Source organism: Panthera onca, chromosome D2 (assembly GCF_046562875.1).
Source record: "Panthera onca isolate mPanOnc1 chromosome D2, mPanOnc1 haplotype 2, whole genome shotgun sequence".
In the NCBI taxonomy this organism is placed as follows: domain Eukaryota; kingdom Metazoa; phylum Chordata; class Mammalia; order Carnivora; family Felidae; genus Panthera; species Panthera onca.
The window spans coordinates 13,804,446-13,820,593 of NC_138349.1; the positions used below are offsets into that span (position 1 = coordinate 13,804,446).

The window sequence follows — 16,148 nt, forward strand, 5'->3', positions numbered from 1 at the left end:
GGCGGGGGAAGGACTCGAAAGTGCGCCAAATTTGTTTGCAGTGGATCAAGGCGAGCCGCCTCTGCTTCACTTTCTTTATCTTAATTCCGACTTGAAAAGATATAATTATCTAGTTTGAACAGAGCTGCTATCAAATCCTTCTTTGGGCCGGGAAGGGGGGCGTTGGAGTGGATTGCGGCTCTCTGAGCCGCTCGGTGCAGCCGGAGATAGCGCGTAATGGAGATATGGAGGCCCGAGATACAAAGGGCATTAACCTCATTAGCATGAAACCTTTTCTTCTTACCATTGTGGGACCCTTTCAGCCGCCTAATCCCCCCTATTTTCAAAGCTTGGTTTGTAATAAAGCTTTTAGGTTTTTTTTTTTTTCAAAGCTAATAGTATTCTCTGATGATTTTATTGCTGTTACACTACATAGGACGTTTACCAAAAAAAAAAAAAAAAAAAAAATCTTTGCCACTTTTTCCCTTTTCTTGTACTTAAAAAAAAGTAGATGGTTGCTGCAGAAATAAGCCTTTTATTAAGATGGGGGGGATTTTTTTTTTTTTTTTCTGCAAAGGCCAGTCAGAATTTTAGCCTGTGCTCCATGTTTGAGGCATTCTGCGTTTGGGGAAATGTGTGGAAAGGAGAAGGTAACTTGTTTAAGAAAAGGGGGTGGGGTGGGGCAGCAGTGACTGCCAGGCACGAGGGCCGGGACAGCCATCGGACAGGGAGGTCTCCCTGTTAAAGCAGCTGGAAACCCAACTTGAGTTTCCAGGATACCTAGGGCAGCACCTGTCCCTTTCAGAAGCACGCCTGGGTCTCTCGGAACAGCTCGCCTCACCCTGGCATGCTCCTGCGGCCAAACGTTCCCCACGATACACACACCTTCCCAGAGCAGTCTGCATGAAAATGTACCGTGGACAGCCAGGGTGCTCCAGAGGAACAGAGATGGAGACAAAAAGGAGGGACGGGGCAGAGATAAAGAAAGAGAGCGAGAGAAACCAAGAATGAATTCTACTTTAGAAGAGAGGAGGGGAGGAAAAAAAAAAGAAAAATTTCCATAGTGCCCTATAGTCCCCACACGTGCATGGAATGTCTAATCTTAACTTTTCAAGGCAGGATGTTAACAAAGCTTGTATTTTTGCCCTGCATTGTAACTTGGCCTTATCACAGTGTAAAGGGTGGGGAGATTGTCCTAAATTATGTCCAGGCAGCCCCCCTGGATCCGTGGATTAAGAGATTAAAGGAGACCACTGGGCAAGGCCTCCTCTTTCCCCTTCATATTCCTGGTATGATAATTGCTTAAACTGATTTGCACTTTCACAAAAGCTCGCAGGACGCTTTGTAGCTCGAACAGAACAGACGAGGTTTCTCTATCAATGGAAATAAAACTGATTAATGCAGCCTATCAGGATAAGAAGCAAATGAAGCATGCAAAAACAACCTCGTACCCCCAGAAGGGGGAAGGAGGAGGGGGAAAAAAAAAAAGCTAAGTTTCCTCCAAGACTGGTTACAACTTTTTCTTTAATGTTAAAATTAAGAGTTGAAGGTTTCTCAGAATGCTTGCCTTATAAGGCTGCTGAGGCCCTTGGGCTTGCCTCATCACCTTCAGCAGACTGGGGCCAGAGAGATGAAGGAAGGAAGGAAGGAAGGAAGGAAGGAAGGAAGGAAGGAAGGAAAGAAGGAAGGGAAGAAGGAAGGGAAGAAGAAAGGGTGGGAAGAAGGAAGGGAGGAAGAAAAAGAGAAGGAAAGGAAGGAAGGTGAGAGGAAGGGAAAGAGGGAAGGAAAGGGAACGGAGGGGAGGGGAGGGGAGGGGAGGGAAGGGGAGGGGAGGGGAGGGGAGGGGAATCGAAGCGAAGGGAAGGGAAGGGAAGGAAGGAAGGAAGGGAGGGAGGAAGGAAAAGACTGATGGGATGGAGGAGCTTGCACTTTGGGGTTTGAAGTCAGAAGCACAATTTAGAAGTCCCAGATTGTGATTCTGCTAAGTGTTTCCTCCAATCCTAGGGGAATATTCTTCAATGCATAACTATATATCCCAGGTTTTTTTTTTTTTTTATCTAGAAAATTAAGAGAGGTAAGCATTTTTAACCTGAAATTCAAACTGATCTCCCTCAGTGAGCCTTGGCAAAGGTCTGGTTGGAAAACTTTTCTCCCATCCCTTTTCTGAAGGACTTAAGTTTTCCTAATCCTCTCCCTTCTCCACCCTCATCTGTCTTTAAAATGCCCAAGAATCCATCAGTCTGGTCCTTTTGTGGGTGAGGAGCCTGGGTTTCTTGAGCCTCGCTGGGGAAGGACCACACTCAAATTATAGATACTTAAAAAAAAAAAAAACTCACTTCAATTTCTCAAAACGACTACTCTGAGGGCATATTGATAAATCTTTATTGACAAAATATTGACATTGACATACTTCTTGGAAGTATATAGTGTGTTAGAATTCTAACAAATTAACACAAAACACAAAAATATTTACATTCTGGTATAGAAGACATTAAGGAAGCATTTGTCACTCTCTTTAGTAAGTCTATGATCTTGGAATAGAAACTCAGTGCTTGAAAACTTGCTGCCATGTCCTTGGCCACACTTAACATCATCCCGCTAACTACAGTCCTTCAGTTTTTGCCACAGATAGATTTAAAGTTTGGAATGGCCTTTACAGCGAATGGTTGAATTTGGCCAATCTCTCCAACCACCAAAAGGAGTTTACTTCGTGGTTTTAAGCCTTCGGGATGTTAGGAAAGGGAATGTTCAAGAAATAGAATTAATTTAGGGTTTTTCTTTCCCAGCACAAGTCCTGACTCCTCTTGTGGGCACCCTCCCCCGCCACCCCCAGCCCCCCATCCTGCTCCCCATTTCTCTGTAAGAGGACCCCTATCGCTGAGCCTACTTCGTGTACCTTTCACAATCACTTTGACGTCAGAAGGTATAAAAAAGTGTTTACAGACTCCACATTCTTAGAAAAAAAAAATCAAAATGAAAAGCACACAGAACCTGTCTTTAAAAGGAAAAGAAAATTACAATTCATTTTCTGTCTTTAGGTACCATTCACCCAACAACTGCTACATGCAATTCAAGTTTTTGAACAGGTGTGGGATGGGGCTGGATATGGAATTTCGATTGTTATTATTACTAATTATTTTTAAAGATGGGGGGGGGAACTCTGTGAAGTGCAAAATAAAAAAGTCCTGTGCTTGGTTGGGGTTTTCTTTCACCATCATTATTATCATTATTTAAAAAAAAAAAAAAAACAACAAATCAGGACTGTGATAAACGGAATACCTGCCAATCATCCTCTCTCGCTGGTTTGGCGTTTGACTGACAGCTTCCCTTGTTCAGAGCGCCTTGGGCTTTGCCACTTTTGGATCTCTCTCTCTTTCTCTCCCTCTCTCTCTCTCTCTCTCTCTCTTTCTCTCACTCAGCTGCCTCTTTAGACAAGGGTTGCATGTTGATCAAGAAGCCTCCGTCCTCTGCCATATCCGCGCAGCCTGGGATCAGGACCCTGCGCCCCCGCTGCTCAAAGTCTGCGATGCACCGAAGATCTCTCTGACTCCCTCTTCCTTTTTTCGGTGAATGTGTGTGTGCGGTTTGTTTTTGTTTTGTAGGTTTGTTTTTTTCTTCTACCCCTCCTCTCCCTGTCTCTGTTTTGCTCCGGGTTGTCCGTTTCGGTTTGTGTTTTTAATCATCTGAGGTCACGTCTATTTCCTCGGGACTCGCCTGCTTGGTGGCGATTCTCCACCGGTTAATATGGTGCGTCCCTTTTTTCTTTTGTTGGGAATCTGAGCCTTCTTCCTCCAGCTTCTGTCTTTTGAATTTCGTCCTTCGGTTCTGAAACCATACTTTTACCTGTGGATGAGATGCAGATTGGGGCGCGTTAGTTCCTCCACAGCGCCCTCCTACCTCTTCCTCCTCCGAGTGGGACTGCGGAAGTCCTGTCCCCCAGCTGCTCTCCAAAGGGCAGGCCTCCCCAAGGCCTCCCTTCTGGGAGCCGAGCTTCTGGTGCTGGCAGATAGGAAGCCTGGATCCCTACTCTTCTGGGCCCTGGCAGGGCGCTTCCCTCAGGCCAGGCGGCCCAAGGTGCAGTGCCCCCCGCTCGCCTGGCCCTGAATGGCACACCCACATCCTGCTGAGAGCAGAAGCCTTGCAAAGCATGGGAAACCCCTACACCAATAATAAGTGAGGAAAAATAAAAAGAGACAGGTCCCTAACTCCCTCCACCTAGCTAGGGCAGGGAAGGCCTCCTTCCAGGCTGCAGCAGCTTTCTTGTACAAGACCCAGTGTGCTTTGTATTTTGTCTGTTTGGGCAGCATTGCCTAAATATAGCACCTCCTCTGAAAGGCCCGGGCCCTGGGTAGGCGGTCAGGATTGACCTGAGCTTCTCTTCCTTGCCCAGGACACTTCTGCAGGTGAGCAGAAGTTGGGGGCGGGGGGGGGGGGGGGGGTGGTGGTTAGTGCTGGAAGAGGCCAGGGGGGATGGTGGGAGGCAGAGGCCTGGGGACCAACCCAGCTGTACCTTTCCAGCTAGGAAAAGAGACTCAAAAGTGAAAGCTTCTGAAAGACCTTAGGATAAAGAGGAAGTAAGAGAGAAACTGAGAAAGAGGAGACAAGAGACGGAGTGCCCTCTCTTCCTTTATCCTGACCAGCCCCAAGACCCACCAGGCCCAAGTTTCCAGCCTTGGTCACATCACTTCCCACCAGAGTGGGGCTGGCGGCCTCATCTCCCCAGAGCAGCTGTTAGATGTCCTGGGGGAGGGGGGATATCGCTGATGTGGGACTGGGCAGCAACCCCATCAACCCCTGGGGGCGCTGGGCAGTGGGTCCCCACTCAGCCACCAGACCAGACAGTGACATTGTCCCAGCTTCCCAGCAGGGCGGTACCACGAGGGGAAATGGTGGCGACAGCACCTCCCTTGCCCCCCGGGGCCTGTCCCATCCGGAAAGCAGCAACCCAGGCCCCAGAAGCCCACTCCGCTCCCTCCCTTTAGAAGGCCGGCCCAGGTCCCGGCTTGCTCTCCCCAATGCCCAGTCCCCCAAAGTGCCCCATGAAAAAGCCGAGCTGGAACAAGGCTGAGTTTAATTTGCTTTGAGTTTGCTAATTGAGGGGAGGACGGTTCATTTCTCCCCGGCGCTCGCCCAAGGCGCGCGTCGGTGCGCTCGGGGCTTGACACGCACACAAAGAGCCCAGGCAGCGTGGGCAGCGAGGCGGACAAAGACCACCGCGGCCTCGGCTCTCCAGGAGAAATCAGCCGGGCCGTGCCTTGTGCCGGGCCCCGCACCAACCCGCGAGGCCCTCCTCGGTTTTGTCCAGGGGGACGTTTTAAAACAAAAGCCTCGACCCCTTTGCGCCTCCCAGAAAAAGTGTTACAACTTAATCTGCCCGAAAATGTTACTGTTTGCCGGGAACTTTGACCCCGCCCTGGGGCTCCACCTACAGTAGCGATTACTGTAGCCCTAAACCCCCTCCCCGACCCCAGCAGGCCGAGCCAGGCCCGCCTCCTGGCCCTGTGGCGCCGCAGGGCTAGGTCCCCGGAGGCAACCCTTCTCTGCAGCCTTCCAGCTCAGTTCTGCTCATTTAAGGACGCACCTAGGATGTCTAGCCTCCACCTCTCGGTTCTCCGATCCCCTCGAGGAGAGTAACAGGAGCCCTCGGTGTGAACCTTGGGTCTGCAGTGGCACAGAACTCGCCCTTAACCCACTCCCGAGACCTCTCTAGACTTCAGCCCCTTGCGGGAGGGTCTCCTCCCTTTCACCTTTCTGCATTCTCCTTCTTCCTGGACCCAGCCGGGTCCCAGATTCTAACAGAAAGTCTCACCAAGAGTGCACAGGTGTCTTAGCCAGGAGCTGTAAGTCCTGCCGAGCCAGACAGAAGGAGCTATTCAGCCCGTCTGTCCAGAGACTGGGGTGGGTCCACTCCCTTGCTGGAGCCCAGGGAAGCCAGGCACCTCAAAACTTACACATTCTGAACCAAACGTGGAACCAGTTGCCGGGTTCTTTGCCAAAGGCCCTCCCCGAGCTCCGCACTTGTGGCCTAGCTGCGTGGGGCCAGGGATGCGGGCTGGGGTGGCCGGGCGCGCGCCTCGCTCACCTGAGTTTCCGTGAGGCTGAGGCTGTGCGCCAGCTGCTTCCTCTCGGCGCCCACCACGTAGTGGTTCTTCTCGAAGGCGTGTTCCAGCCTCAGAAGCTGGGACGGGGAAAAGGCGGTTCGGATCCGCTTCGGCTTGCGGGCTAGCGCGTTGTGCAAAAGGAAGCTCTCCGGGCTTGTGTCGTTCCCTGCCGGGGACAGAGCAGAAGTCCCGTTAGAGAGGACGGTCCTGGCCGGGGCCGCGCGCTTCTCCCGAGCCGGGCTGGCGGCGCACGGCGCTCATGGCCTTCACGCAGCCGGTGTGGCTCGGCCCCTGGACACCCCGGGCCCTCCGGAGGCGCGCGAAGAGGACGCCGGCCCAGCCGCCGGGCCCGGAACACCAGGGCTGTACCTACGTGGCACCCACCCGGCAGCTGCCCCGGCGGGACAAGTCCCCAGGCTCCTGACCCCGGCGGGCTTCGCAGCCGCCCTGGCGCCACGGGCCTCACCACCTCCGCGCCCCGCGCCGGGGGCAGAGGAGCGGCAGCAGAGCCAGTCCCGGGGATTGGCGCCCAAGACCCAGAGAAACTTTCTCTTCTTTCTAACCTCGGGGAATGTTAACCCCGGAGTGGAGAGGCGGTGGGCCGCTATCCAGAGTTTTCTCGGGGACTTCATTTTAAATTATCTAAGTCTCTTCCCCTCCGGGGACGTACAAAGGACCGGCCGGGACCGAAATTTCGCCGGCGGGTGTGGCGGGTTTCCGCAGTCACTGCCTCCCAAGGACGCGGCTTCCGCACTGCCCCGCTCCGGAGAACGAGCAGACGCGAGCGAAGGGATCGAAACCCAGGGGTTGCCGAGCTGCGGGCGTCCTATGGGACTGTGTGGGGTTCCAGAAAATCCCGGCCACTTCGGGCCTGGTGGGGACACCCAGAGCGTAGCTGGCAGAGAATGAGGAAGGGAGCCCTAAACTTTGTGAGCAAAGACCGAGGAGTTTCGGGTTCACTCGTAAAGGTGGGAAATCGATTCACTCAAAACCCAAAGAAAAACCGACAGTTTAGGAGAGAATGGGGGCAAATCGGGTCCCGGGATTAGGATGAAAGGTTGTTTTTGTTTTGTTTTGTTCTGTTCTTTATTGGGGGGGGTGGGGTGGTGGCAACCCCCGGATCTTAGGCTCTGGCAGGAACGCAAAGGGTTAATGAATGGACAAGCCACCGAGTATTGATCGGCTGTCGGGGGAGGTAAGTCTTTTCCCCCCCGGCTCCGACCGCTAAACTAATTACTCGGCCTCTTTTCTGGAGTTTTAACTTTCCTCCTACCCCCGCCCAGAGAAAAAAAAACAAACAAATAAAAAAAAAATAGCAAGAAAGGAAAACACCCAAACAGATCTTTTCATCCAGCCCGTCTCCCGATCCGGTTCATTTCTTTTAAAAGAAAAACAAAATCACAAACAAAAACCAGACCGAACCTGCCTCCCCGCCGAGGACGCTCGGCGCCCCGTTTGAGCAGGTCTTGGCGAGAGCGCCGATCTACCGAGGTTACTACCCGCGCGGGTTCCAGGACCCTCCCCAGGCCTCCAAAAAGAAAAAGAAAAAGAAAAGAAAAAACAAACCCCTTGACTTTGCCCTGGGGGCGCGAGGGTCCCCTCGCCGCCCGAAGAGGGTCGGAAACTGAGAAGTCACGGGTCTAGGCTTGAAGGGGCAAGGAGTGGGCGGCGAGCTGGATCTTACGCAGTCGAAGGCGAACCTGGCGGCCCGGCCGTGGCCGTGCCCCTCGGAGCTAGGGCAGCAAGGGCATCGCGGGGGAGACGGAGAGCCTGGGTACCCCGCGGGCTCCGGGACTCTGAGGCGGCCGGCGCTCAGAGAAGGCAGTCCCAGCCTGGCTCGACCGGAGAGCCGCTCGGAGACAACGTCTCCGTGTACGTCCCTCTCGAAGGGGTCGAGCGGCCCCAGGCCAGCCCCCAAAGCGGCCGCAGCTTCGGAGACTGGGGACCAGCACCACGCCGGGCCCCTCGTCGCCCAGTTTCCGAACGGGGCGCGCGGGCCGGCGAGCTGGGGGAACCTCCTCCCGGGCCTTGCCAAGCGGCCACCCGGCGCAGGCCGAGGGCAGTGCAGGACGCGCGGCGCGCTGCAGCCCCGCGACGTGGCACGTACCTTGGAAGCGGTGGCCCAGATATCGGTAGCGGTGGATGAGCCAGGGGTAGAAGGTGGACGGGTCCCGCTGCTGCGAGGCGAAGAGGGGGTGTGGCGAGTGCGAGGAGGGCAGGGGGTGGGCGGCCAGGGCGTGCGGCGGCGGCACCGGGTGCACGGGCACCGCGGGGTTGGGCGGGTGCGAGACCGCCTCGGCGAACACCAAGTCCGGGTTGGAGTAGACGCCCCTGCCGGCGGCGGCGGCGGCGGCGGCCGAGTGGAAGCCGTTGAGGAACGGGTTTATGGGGCTGGAGTTGGCGTAGCTGAGCGCCGCGGGACGGATGGGGTCCTCAGAGCGCGAAGCGGGCAGGGGACTGTCCTTGGCCACCAGCGACTCGATGGTGAAGCAGCGCTTGGGCGCCGGCTGGAACATGCTGCGCCGAGGAGCGAGCGCCCGAGGCTCCCGGCTCCCGGCGACCGCGGCACGCTGCCTCCGCCGCCCGCTGCCCGCTGCCCGCGGCGAGGACGGACGAGAATTGGGGACTTGTTTGTTTGGGGTGGGGGTGGGGGGAGGAAAGGAAGAAAGAAAGGAAAGGAAAAGGAAAGGAGGGGGGAGGGGGAGGGAGAGGCAACGCCGAGGATCCCGAGAATCTTGCACCAAACGCGCCCAACCTGGAGAGAGGGGGAAAAAAATCCTTCCAGAAGAATTTGCAGGCGTGGATTGGGGTAATTTTTTTCTTTTTTTTTCTTTTTCTTTTTTTTTCTTTTTTTTTTTTCTTTTTTTTTTTTCTTTTTTTTTTTTTGGCGAGATGGCGTGGGGGGGATCGGAGTTAGAGGCAGGGAGGAGAGGGGGGGAAAGTTTCTCGGGGGAGGCAAAAAAAAAAAAAAGTTTTCTCTCCTCTGCAAAAGGCGGGCAGGGCGCCCTAAGTCCAAGGACAATCCATGGAAGTGTTCGCTTCTTCACAAGTTGTGCAAACGATTTGTTAGTTCATGAGCCTAATTAGTGCGGGGATCACATAAACAGCTTCCTCCGAAGCCTGGTAAATGGCTTGATGATTGGTCGCTATTACTCGCCCTGAGGTGGAAGGGGGGAGACTCTTTAAAGTGCGTCAGAGGGAGGCGAGCGCCTGGGAACCCGGAGGCCTGGATCCCGGCCGAGTGTGGAACGGAGTCGGCGCCGCTGCCTCGGCCGAGCCTCCTGCGCCCGCCAGGCCGCCGGCCTCGCCGCGCCTTCGCCCCGCGCTCCCAGCTCACTCGCTCCCGCGGCGCCCGCTGCGGCTTCTCCTCCTCCTCTTTCGCCTCCTCCTCTTCCTCCGGCGTCTTCTCCTTCTCCTCCTCCTCCTCCTCCTCCTCCTCCTCCTCCTCTTCCTCCTTCTTCTCCTCCTCCTCTTCTTCCTCCTCCTCTTTCCCCACCTCCTCCCCCTCTGCCACCGCCTCCTCCTACACTACCACCACTCCCTCCGGGGCACCCCGGTCCCTGCAGAGTCCCCGGCCCGTGCCGCCTCTGCTGCGGCCCCCTGGATCCCGAGCTGGTGGGACAGACGGACGGACGGACACGCAGATGCCTGGCGCCTAGCTCTCGGCCGCCGCCGCCTCCCGTGGCCCCGCGTCGGGGAAGCGGGGATCGCCCCGGGAGCACCGCGAGGGTAAGCAGGCAGGGGTGGGTTCCGGGGCGAAGGCTAACGGAGCTGTTCGGTTACACCAGTTCCCACCCCCAGCACAACTCCCGGCGGTTTCCCAGGTGAGAAAGGAGCCTGGGCTGGGGGCGTGGGGGGGTCTCCAACCACGCGTAGCAACGAGGTCTCAGGGTCGCGGTGCTCGCGATTGTTGACCCTGTTTGTTCGTTTGCAAGTTGAGACACGAGTCAACGACCCTGCCCAGGCGCCAGGCTTCCAACCAGCCCTGCGGGCTCTCACTTTTTCTCTCTGGGAGGGTTCTCGCCTCCTTACCCAAAACAGTTCCTTTGGCAATATCTGGGACCACGGGGTCCAAGGTCAGGGGAAAGACTGATGTGGTGTTACTATTATCGGTCCGTTGTCTGTTGTCGTTATTATTTTTGTTCGTTTTGTCATTATGACTATTGCTGTCCTTTTTGTTATTATTATTATCATTATTATTACTACTATTAGTATTCTCTTATCTGTCGTCCCAGGGGCGGGTTGCTGTGCAGGGATTGCAACTAGGGACTGCAGATCGCGTCTCCGCTCCCAGGCCGTGTCCGCATTTTCGAGCTCGCCTTCGGTTTTGGGATGATTTTAGGGCCGAGTTCCCTCGTCCCCATTGGCTCACGCAACGGCATAATTATGATCACATCCCCCAGGCTGCTGGCGCTGCTCTCTGTTTATTGGTGGTTAAAGATCTATTATCTATTCATCAGCCGCTTCTTTTTTCCTTTTTTTTTTTTCCCCTTCTTGCCAATTGCATTCTTCTAAAGTGAAGTACCAGCAGGTATTTTGCACGTTTACAATTAATGAGAAAAAAAAATCTGGCATCCTTTAAATCTATTACTTAGAGGCCCATGCCATTTCTCTTAAGGAGGAAGAAATGCCTGTGTTTGGTGACTAGGTTGCTGTGAGACCCGAGAAAAGTCGATTGGGCAGTGGGGGGGGAAGAGCAAAGTCCGAGAGAAGCCTGCTACCACCAGCAGCTTCATCAATTGAGGGTCTGGGTTTTTGGACACACTTCCCCGCTTCCCCAACTACCCACCTCACTGTCCTGGGTTCTCCCCGGGCCCTCTGTGGTTTCATCTGATGTATTTTTATGTTCACATCAATTTCTCAACTTGATTTCAGGCATAATTTGCTTTGGGACGAGGAGGGGAAACCTTTTAGGGAAACCCTCCAGGAAAGAGAGGTTAGAATTGTGTTTTCTGGGTGTGTCTGGGCACCTGACCTTAGCTAACAGAGATCATCTGGGTTGTCCCCCCCCCCCCGCCCACCTTTCCCACAGAAGGCACATAGACACACATCCACACCCAAGACAGGTGTGGACCTCAGCTTTCCCCTCATGCCCTGAGAAATCTGACTGCTCCTGTCTCAGGCTTCAGACCTCTGACGCCAGCTCTGGGCAGGGGTGGTGGCTGGGTATTCACCCTTAGCAGGTTCTTGTGGTCGTGCTTTGCAGAAGCATCCCCAACCCCCCATCCTTTTTCCCAGGCCCAAGGATACGGGGTGTCCAGTGCAGCTTCTGGGGGTGGGGTGTATCTGGAGATGTACCTCCCTATGGCCTGAACCACCGACCTCCAGAAATATTGTCTCCAGTTCAGAAATCCCTCCCTCAGTTAGGCGGTAGGGACATAAGCCCCACCAGTGCCCAGGCCAGCAGGGAGCCTGAAGCCACGGAGAAATGGGAGGTCTTCTGGCTGTGCTAACCAGCAAGCCTGGAATGGAGCTAGAGGTCAGCCCTCCATTTCCAAAGCTGGGAAGAAACGCCCAGTTTAGGTGGGCTGTAGATCATGGATCCTGGAACCAGAGGGAGGAGTCCTCCTTCCTGGAAGGCTCTCCAGGAGGAATGGAAGGTCAGGCTTGTCCTCAGACCAGGCTCTCCAAACTTGGCAGTTAGGCTCCAAGTGGAAAAGTAGCAGCACTAAAAAGCCCCGCCCTGGCCACAGGGTGGGGAATGAGCATTTAATTTCACAGTTCGTATTAGGGGTCTTGGCTGGGGGCCTGAGAGTAGATGACCTTGAGGGCAAAGGGGATCCAGTTTGTGTCCGGGAGGTGGGGTGAGGCCCGCCACGGTGTATGAAATGTAAGGGCTTTTAACCTTTTTTTAACGTCTCAGGCTTAGCGCTGAGGTGTTGTTGGTACTTCCTTAAACCCTTTCCTACCTTTGGCTAGGAGTGTCCAGGGTACCCAAGGGAGTGAGCGACGGTCTGGAGCCCAGACCCTCTCCTCCTCCTGCCAGAGGCAGGAAAGTTGGGCCCAGGGCAAAGGGCCCAGTCTCCTGGGAGCCTTGTCTCCCTTCGTGCAATATCCTCTTCAGGCCACCCACCTCCTGCAAACTGCACAGAGGGGCCACGTTGGGCCCAAGGTGTTTCATGGACAGCAGGTGGGCCAGGGTGAGGGAGCAGCGGGGGTCCTTTTCCTCTGCCCCAAGGGCTACCCGCCCCAAGCCTCGCTCAGGCCCACCAGAGAGATAAGTGGGTTTGGGGCTGCTCGCAGAAGCCCTGGAAGCCGGATAATCTATGCTAATTCATGCGCCAGGGACCTGAGGAACTCGGGAAGGTTCAAGCAACCACCCCGACGTGTGGGAGAATTAACGAGGACAGTAACTCATTAACCAGACTGGTGGGTGAGGCTCCACAGGGCACTGGGCATTCTGGTCTGGACCCGGACCCTGAGCCAACTCTACCCCTGGCCCTCGCACCGCCCGGCTGCCGCTCACTTTATTTGAGGCTTGGGCCTCGCAGAATCCGGCCCCTCTTTGTTCCCTAGCTGCCCTAGAGGGATGGGTGATTGGTTAAGTACTGGGAGCCTGCAGTGCGCAGTGAAGGGATTTCGGAGGCTCCATTTTAGAGCAAAGGGCTCCCTTTCCTACAGGCCCCAAACCGCCGCAGGCTGAGCTCTGTAGATTCCGGAATCCACGCTCCGCCGGCAGCTGGACGAGCAGACACCAGATGAAGGTTCGAGTCTCGGATCTGTCACTTACTGGCTGGGCAAACACCACCACCTCTCCCGACCTCCATTTTGTCACCGGTGCAAATGCGGCCAAGACTGCCTGCGAGGCGGTTGGAGCAGTGGAGGGTAGAAGTCAGGCCTGTTTTGAGGCGTAACAGAACCCTTCTACTTTTGGCCACGGTGGTAATTACGCTTCTCTGAGCGTTTTTCAAAACTCATAGACCTGTACACTGTACAGGGTGAATTTTACTGTATGTTTTACAGAACCCGTTCCATCCCCCCACCCCCACCCCCGGTCCCTGCAAAAAAAAAAAAAAAAAAAGAAAGAAAAAGAAAAAAAGCCAGTCAGGTCTGGGTGACTTTGAGCAAATTACCTGACCTCTCTGTGCCGTTCTCTTCTGAGAACTGGAGATAAATAATAGTATCTTGGCCCTTGGGGTTGTTCAAGGAGATAAGCCAAGCAAAGGGCTTATTGTGATTGGCGTAGAATGAGCTAGAATCGTTGAGCTCCTGTCCTTGATGTTGCTGTTATTATTATTACCTGCCCACCTCCAGGGCTCGCTGCTGGGCTTCAAGACTGAACAATATAGTTGTGCAAACATAAGCTACTGCTGGTCTCAAGCTCCTGCCACCGGCTTCTCCGTGCTTCCCTCTCCTCCTCCCCAAGGGTAGGGGACTTCCTTAGGGAGGTGTTGGGGTGACAGAGGCCTGGATTCCCGGCTAGTGCGAGGCAACAGAGGGCAGACCCCATAACTGTCTGCTCTGAGTTTCCTGCCTGGAGTGCATTCATAGCCTCCCTGCAATTCGGGATGGACGGTCAGGTTGCTGCGTGGGGTCACGACCGTCGTGACCACCTTCTTGGCTCTCAGTTTTCTCCTCCGTGAAAAGTAAATCTCAATATCTTAACAGTTGTTGAGAGGCGTCGGTGAGCTCATGTTTGGCACAGCCACCGTCCATCAGACAGGGCTGTTAGGTCACGGCCTGGCGTGGTCGCGCGCACCGGGTGCGCTCCGCCACGTCCAGGGCTGTCCCCGGGAGCCGGCACCCACCGGCGCCGAGGACCAGAGCAGAGGGTGAGCCCTCTCCCCGGCCCAACGCAAAGCGAAGTTTCCCCGGGATGGGGAGGCCTCAGGGCTGGGTTAGGAATTCCTCCAGCCCACTCTGAGAGTCCCAGTCACCTGGCCTCTCCGAACGCGTAGGGAGAGGGTGGGAAAACGCAAAGAAGAACTCATAGCTTTAAAACCTGTTTTTAAAACATTTGTGATTAGAGCAAATTCCCTTCCTGGCGCCCTCCCCGGCGGCTGCTCAGCGGCGGGGATCCGCGTGCGCGCAGCGGCGCCTAGTGGCGGGGGCCGGAGCGGGCGGGCTGCCCGCGGAGCCCCCGAGCCCGGCGCGCCCCGGGGGTGCTGGGGTTGCGCCCCACTGCCGAGCTCTGGCGGCGACCGCAATCTGGGCCGGAAGAGGGGGTTCTACGGAGACGCGCGGACTACAGAGTAGAAACAAAGACTTGGAAACGCGTCCCTCCTCCCTCCATCGGCTCCAGCCCTTCGAATTCCAGCTCCAGGAGTTGGGCTTCTTTTCGAAGTGTGCAAGGAAGGGGGGGGAACGGGTTCGCTTCTAGAAAGGACGGGGCGGCCGTGGCCGCCCGTGCCAGGGCGATGGCCAACTACCGCGCCAATGCACCCACGACGCCATGCCTGAGGTCCCAGATCCCGCTGCCGGACCGCGGCGGTTCAAAGAATGGACCCAGGTTGCCCAGCGCGGGCCCCAGGTGGGGTGGAGTCAAAGGAGCTGGGTCGCGGGGTGCGGCTGTCCCGGCTTTGCGCCCCCTCGTGGGCGGCCGGTGATAGCTGGAGACAGGGGTCCTGGTGGTTATTCCCGAGGTGGCGATTGGGTGGCCGCGGTGGGCCCGGGTGACCGGCCCCTTCCTCTTGGAGCCCGCGGACGCCGTCTGTCTCGGGACAGCCTAGCTTCTCCCGAGAATAATCCTCGCGGGGTTAGCTGGAAACCCCAGCGACAGCCTCCAGGTAACTTCAAAGCGTCCACCTGGGGGCCAAGCCCTCACAGGCCTGTCCGGACCCTGGTCTCGGCCTCTGCTTTCCCAGGCGACTGCAGGAGACCGCTGCTGCCCTTCTCTGGACGCTAGCAGGAGCTCGTGAACTCCTGGGTCTCCCGAGATCTATCCGATTTTAGATCCAACAATTCTGAGCGCGGAACTCGGCATGACCCGTTGGAGCCACACGCAGGAGCTGACCCTAGAGTTTTACTTCCTTCATCACGTTGAAGATCATCAATCCCTCAACACACTGCCTGGACTCACTACTGAAAGCAAAGATGCAGAATCAAAGGAGGCCCCGATTTCTTTCTCCCTCAGCTGCTTTCAAATGAGTCTAAGGCCAAGCAAAGATAGGTGAGGGACAGACTGATGGACACAGACAGACAAGCAGGAGTTAGGAAACGCTGGCCTTGCTCAGGCGACCCCTGCTCCGCAGGGGTGGGGACAGCGCTCTCCTACACGCTCCCCCCAATGTGCTCACATTCCCCTCCATCTGCCCCCACAACCATAGCTCCCTTGGGCCACAGGGCAGTAACCATCTCCAGGTGCTCCCAGAGGCTGGGCAAGGTGACCAGCAGGCCACAGGACCAGCATGGGAGGTGGCAGACGGACCTTCGGACCCCTCTGCTACCACCTCTGGAATCTTTCATTTGAGACTGCTTTTGCCACCTGTGACCAACCTTGTAAACTGAGGTTCAGTCCTTTAAGGAGCTCCTTGGGATTGTCAGCGCCAATGAACCTTCAAGCCTGAAACACTAGTGCCCCCGTCAGCCCCTCTTTTGGAATTTAATTGTCTCTTCTTCTAATACCTTTCTATTTTCTGGACTCTGGGGGCTGCCCTAGGGCTTAGAAAGGGATCCTGGCCCTCCGAGGAAAGAAGGAAAGTGGAGAGGATCTCTTGGAGGCTGAAGATCTCCTTGAAATCTGGAGAGGATGCCTGGAAGGTGTAGAAGTTGTGGCATTTCAAAGCCAGTTTGCTCGCACTCATGATCTCAAGTGAACTTCAGAATCTGATATGGAAGGAATCCTAACACCCATTTCCCAGAGTTAAAAAACTGAGGCTCAGAGGGGTTCCCCAAAGCACTCTCACCTCCTGGCCGTGTATGCAGTGGGCATTCCACGAGGGACCCTGGGACAGCCCCGCCCCCTCCAGTGTTGCCAGACACCTACATTCAAGCCAATGAGAAAAGGAAGCGAGGAGCCCCCCGCAGGCGGACGGGGGCGCCCAAACCGTCTCACGCAGCGAGGCTGGTCCAAGCGGCCCCACGTAGCGGACCCCGGCGCTTGCGTGGAAGCCACTTGCCCACCATTGT

General features: G+C 55.7%; 1 protein-coding gene across 2 annotated transcripts; it reads right to left on the bottom strand.

The window, feature by feature from the left end:
- Positions 1-2,339: 2,339 nt before the first annotated feature.
- On the bottom strand, positions 2,340-10,959 carry EMX2 (empty spiracles homeobox 2). 2 transcript variants are annotated; one of them, XM_078434868.2, is made up of 3 exons: positions 8,188-10,273; positions 6,062-6,246; positions 2,340-3,822 (listed from the first exon to the last, which is right to left on the bottom strand). In XM_078434868.2, exons 1-3 carry the CDS (start codon positions 8,594-8,596, stop codon positions 3,655-3,657), a joined length of 762 nt encoding a protein of 253 aa, XP_078290994.1. In that variant the 5' UTR covers positions 8,597-10,273; the 3' UTR covers positions 2,340-3,654. The 2 variants fall into 2 exon arrangements, with proteins under 2 accessions (XP_078290994.1, XP_078290995.1); XM_078434869.2 differs by lacking the exon at positions 6,062-6,246 and having other exon boundaries at positions 8,188-10,959.
- Positions 10,960-16,148: the final 5,189 nt, after the last annotated feature.

Coding starts and splice junctions, on each gene's coding strand:
- EMX2 (XM_078434868.2), bottom strand. CDS start 8,596: ATGTTCCAGCCGGCGCCCAAGCGCTGCTTCACCATCGAGTCGCTGGTG. Junction 6,247..8,187: donor TCTGGGCCACCGCTTCCAAG/GTACGTGCCACG, acceptor TGTCCCCGGCAG/GGAACGACACAAGCCCGGAG. Junction 3,823..6,061: donor TCAGCCTCACGGAAACTCAG/GTGAGCGAGGCG, acceptor TCTCATCCACAG/GTAAAAGTATGGTTTCAGAA.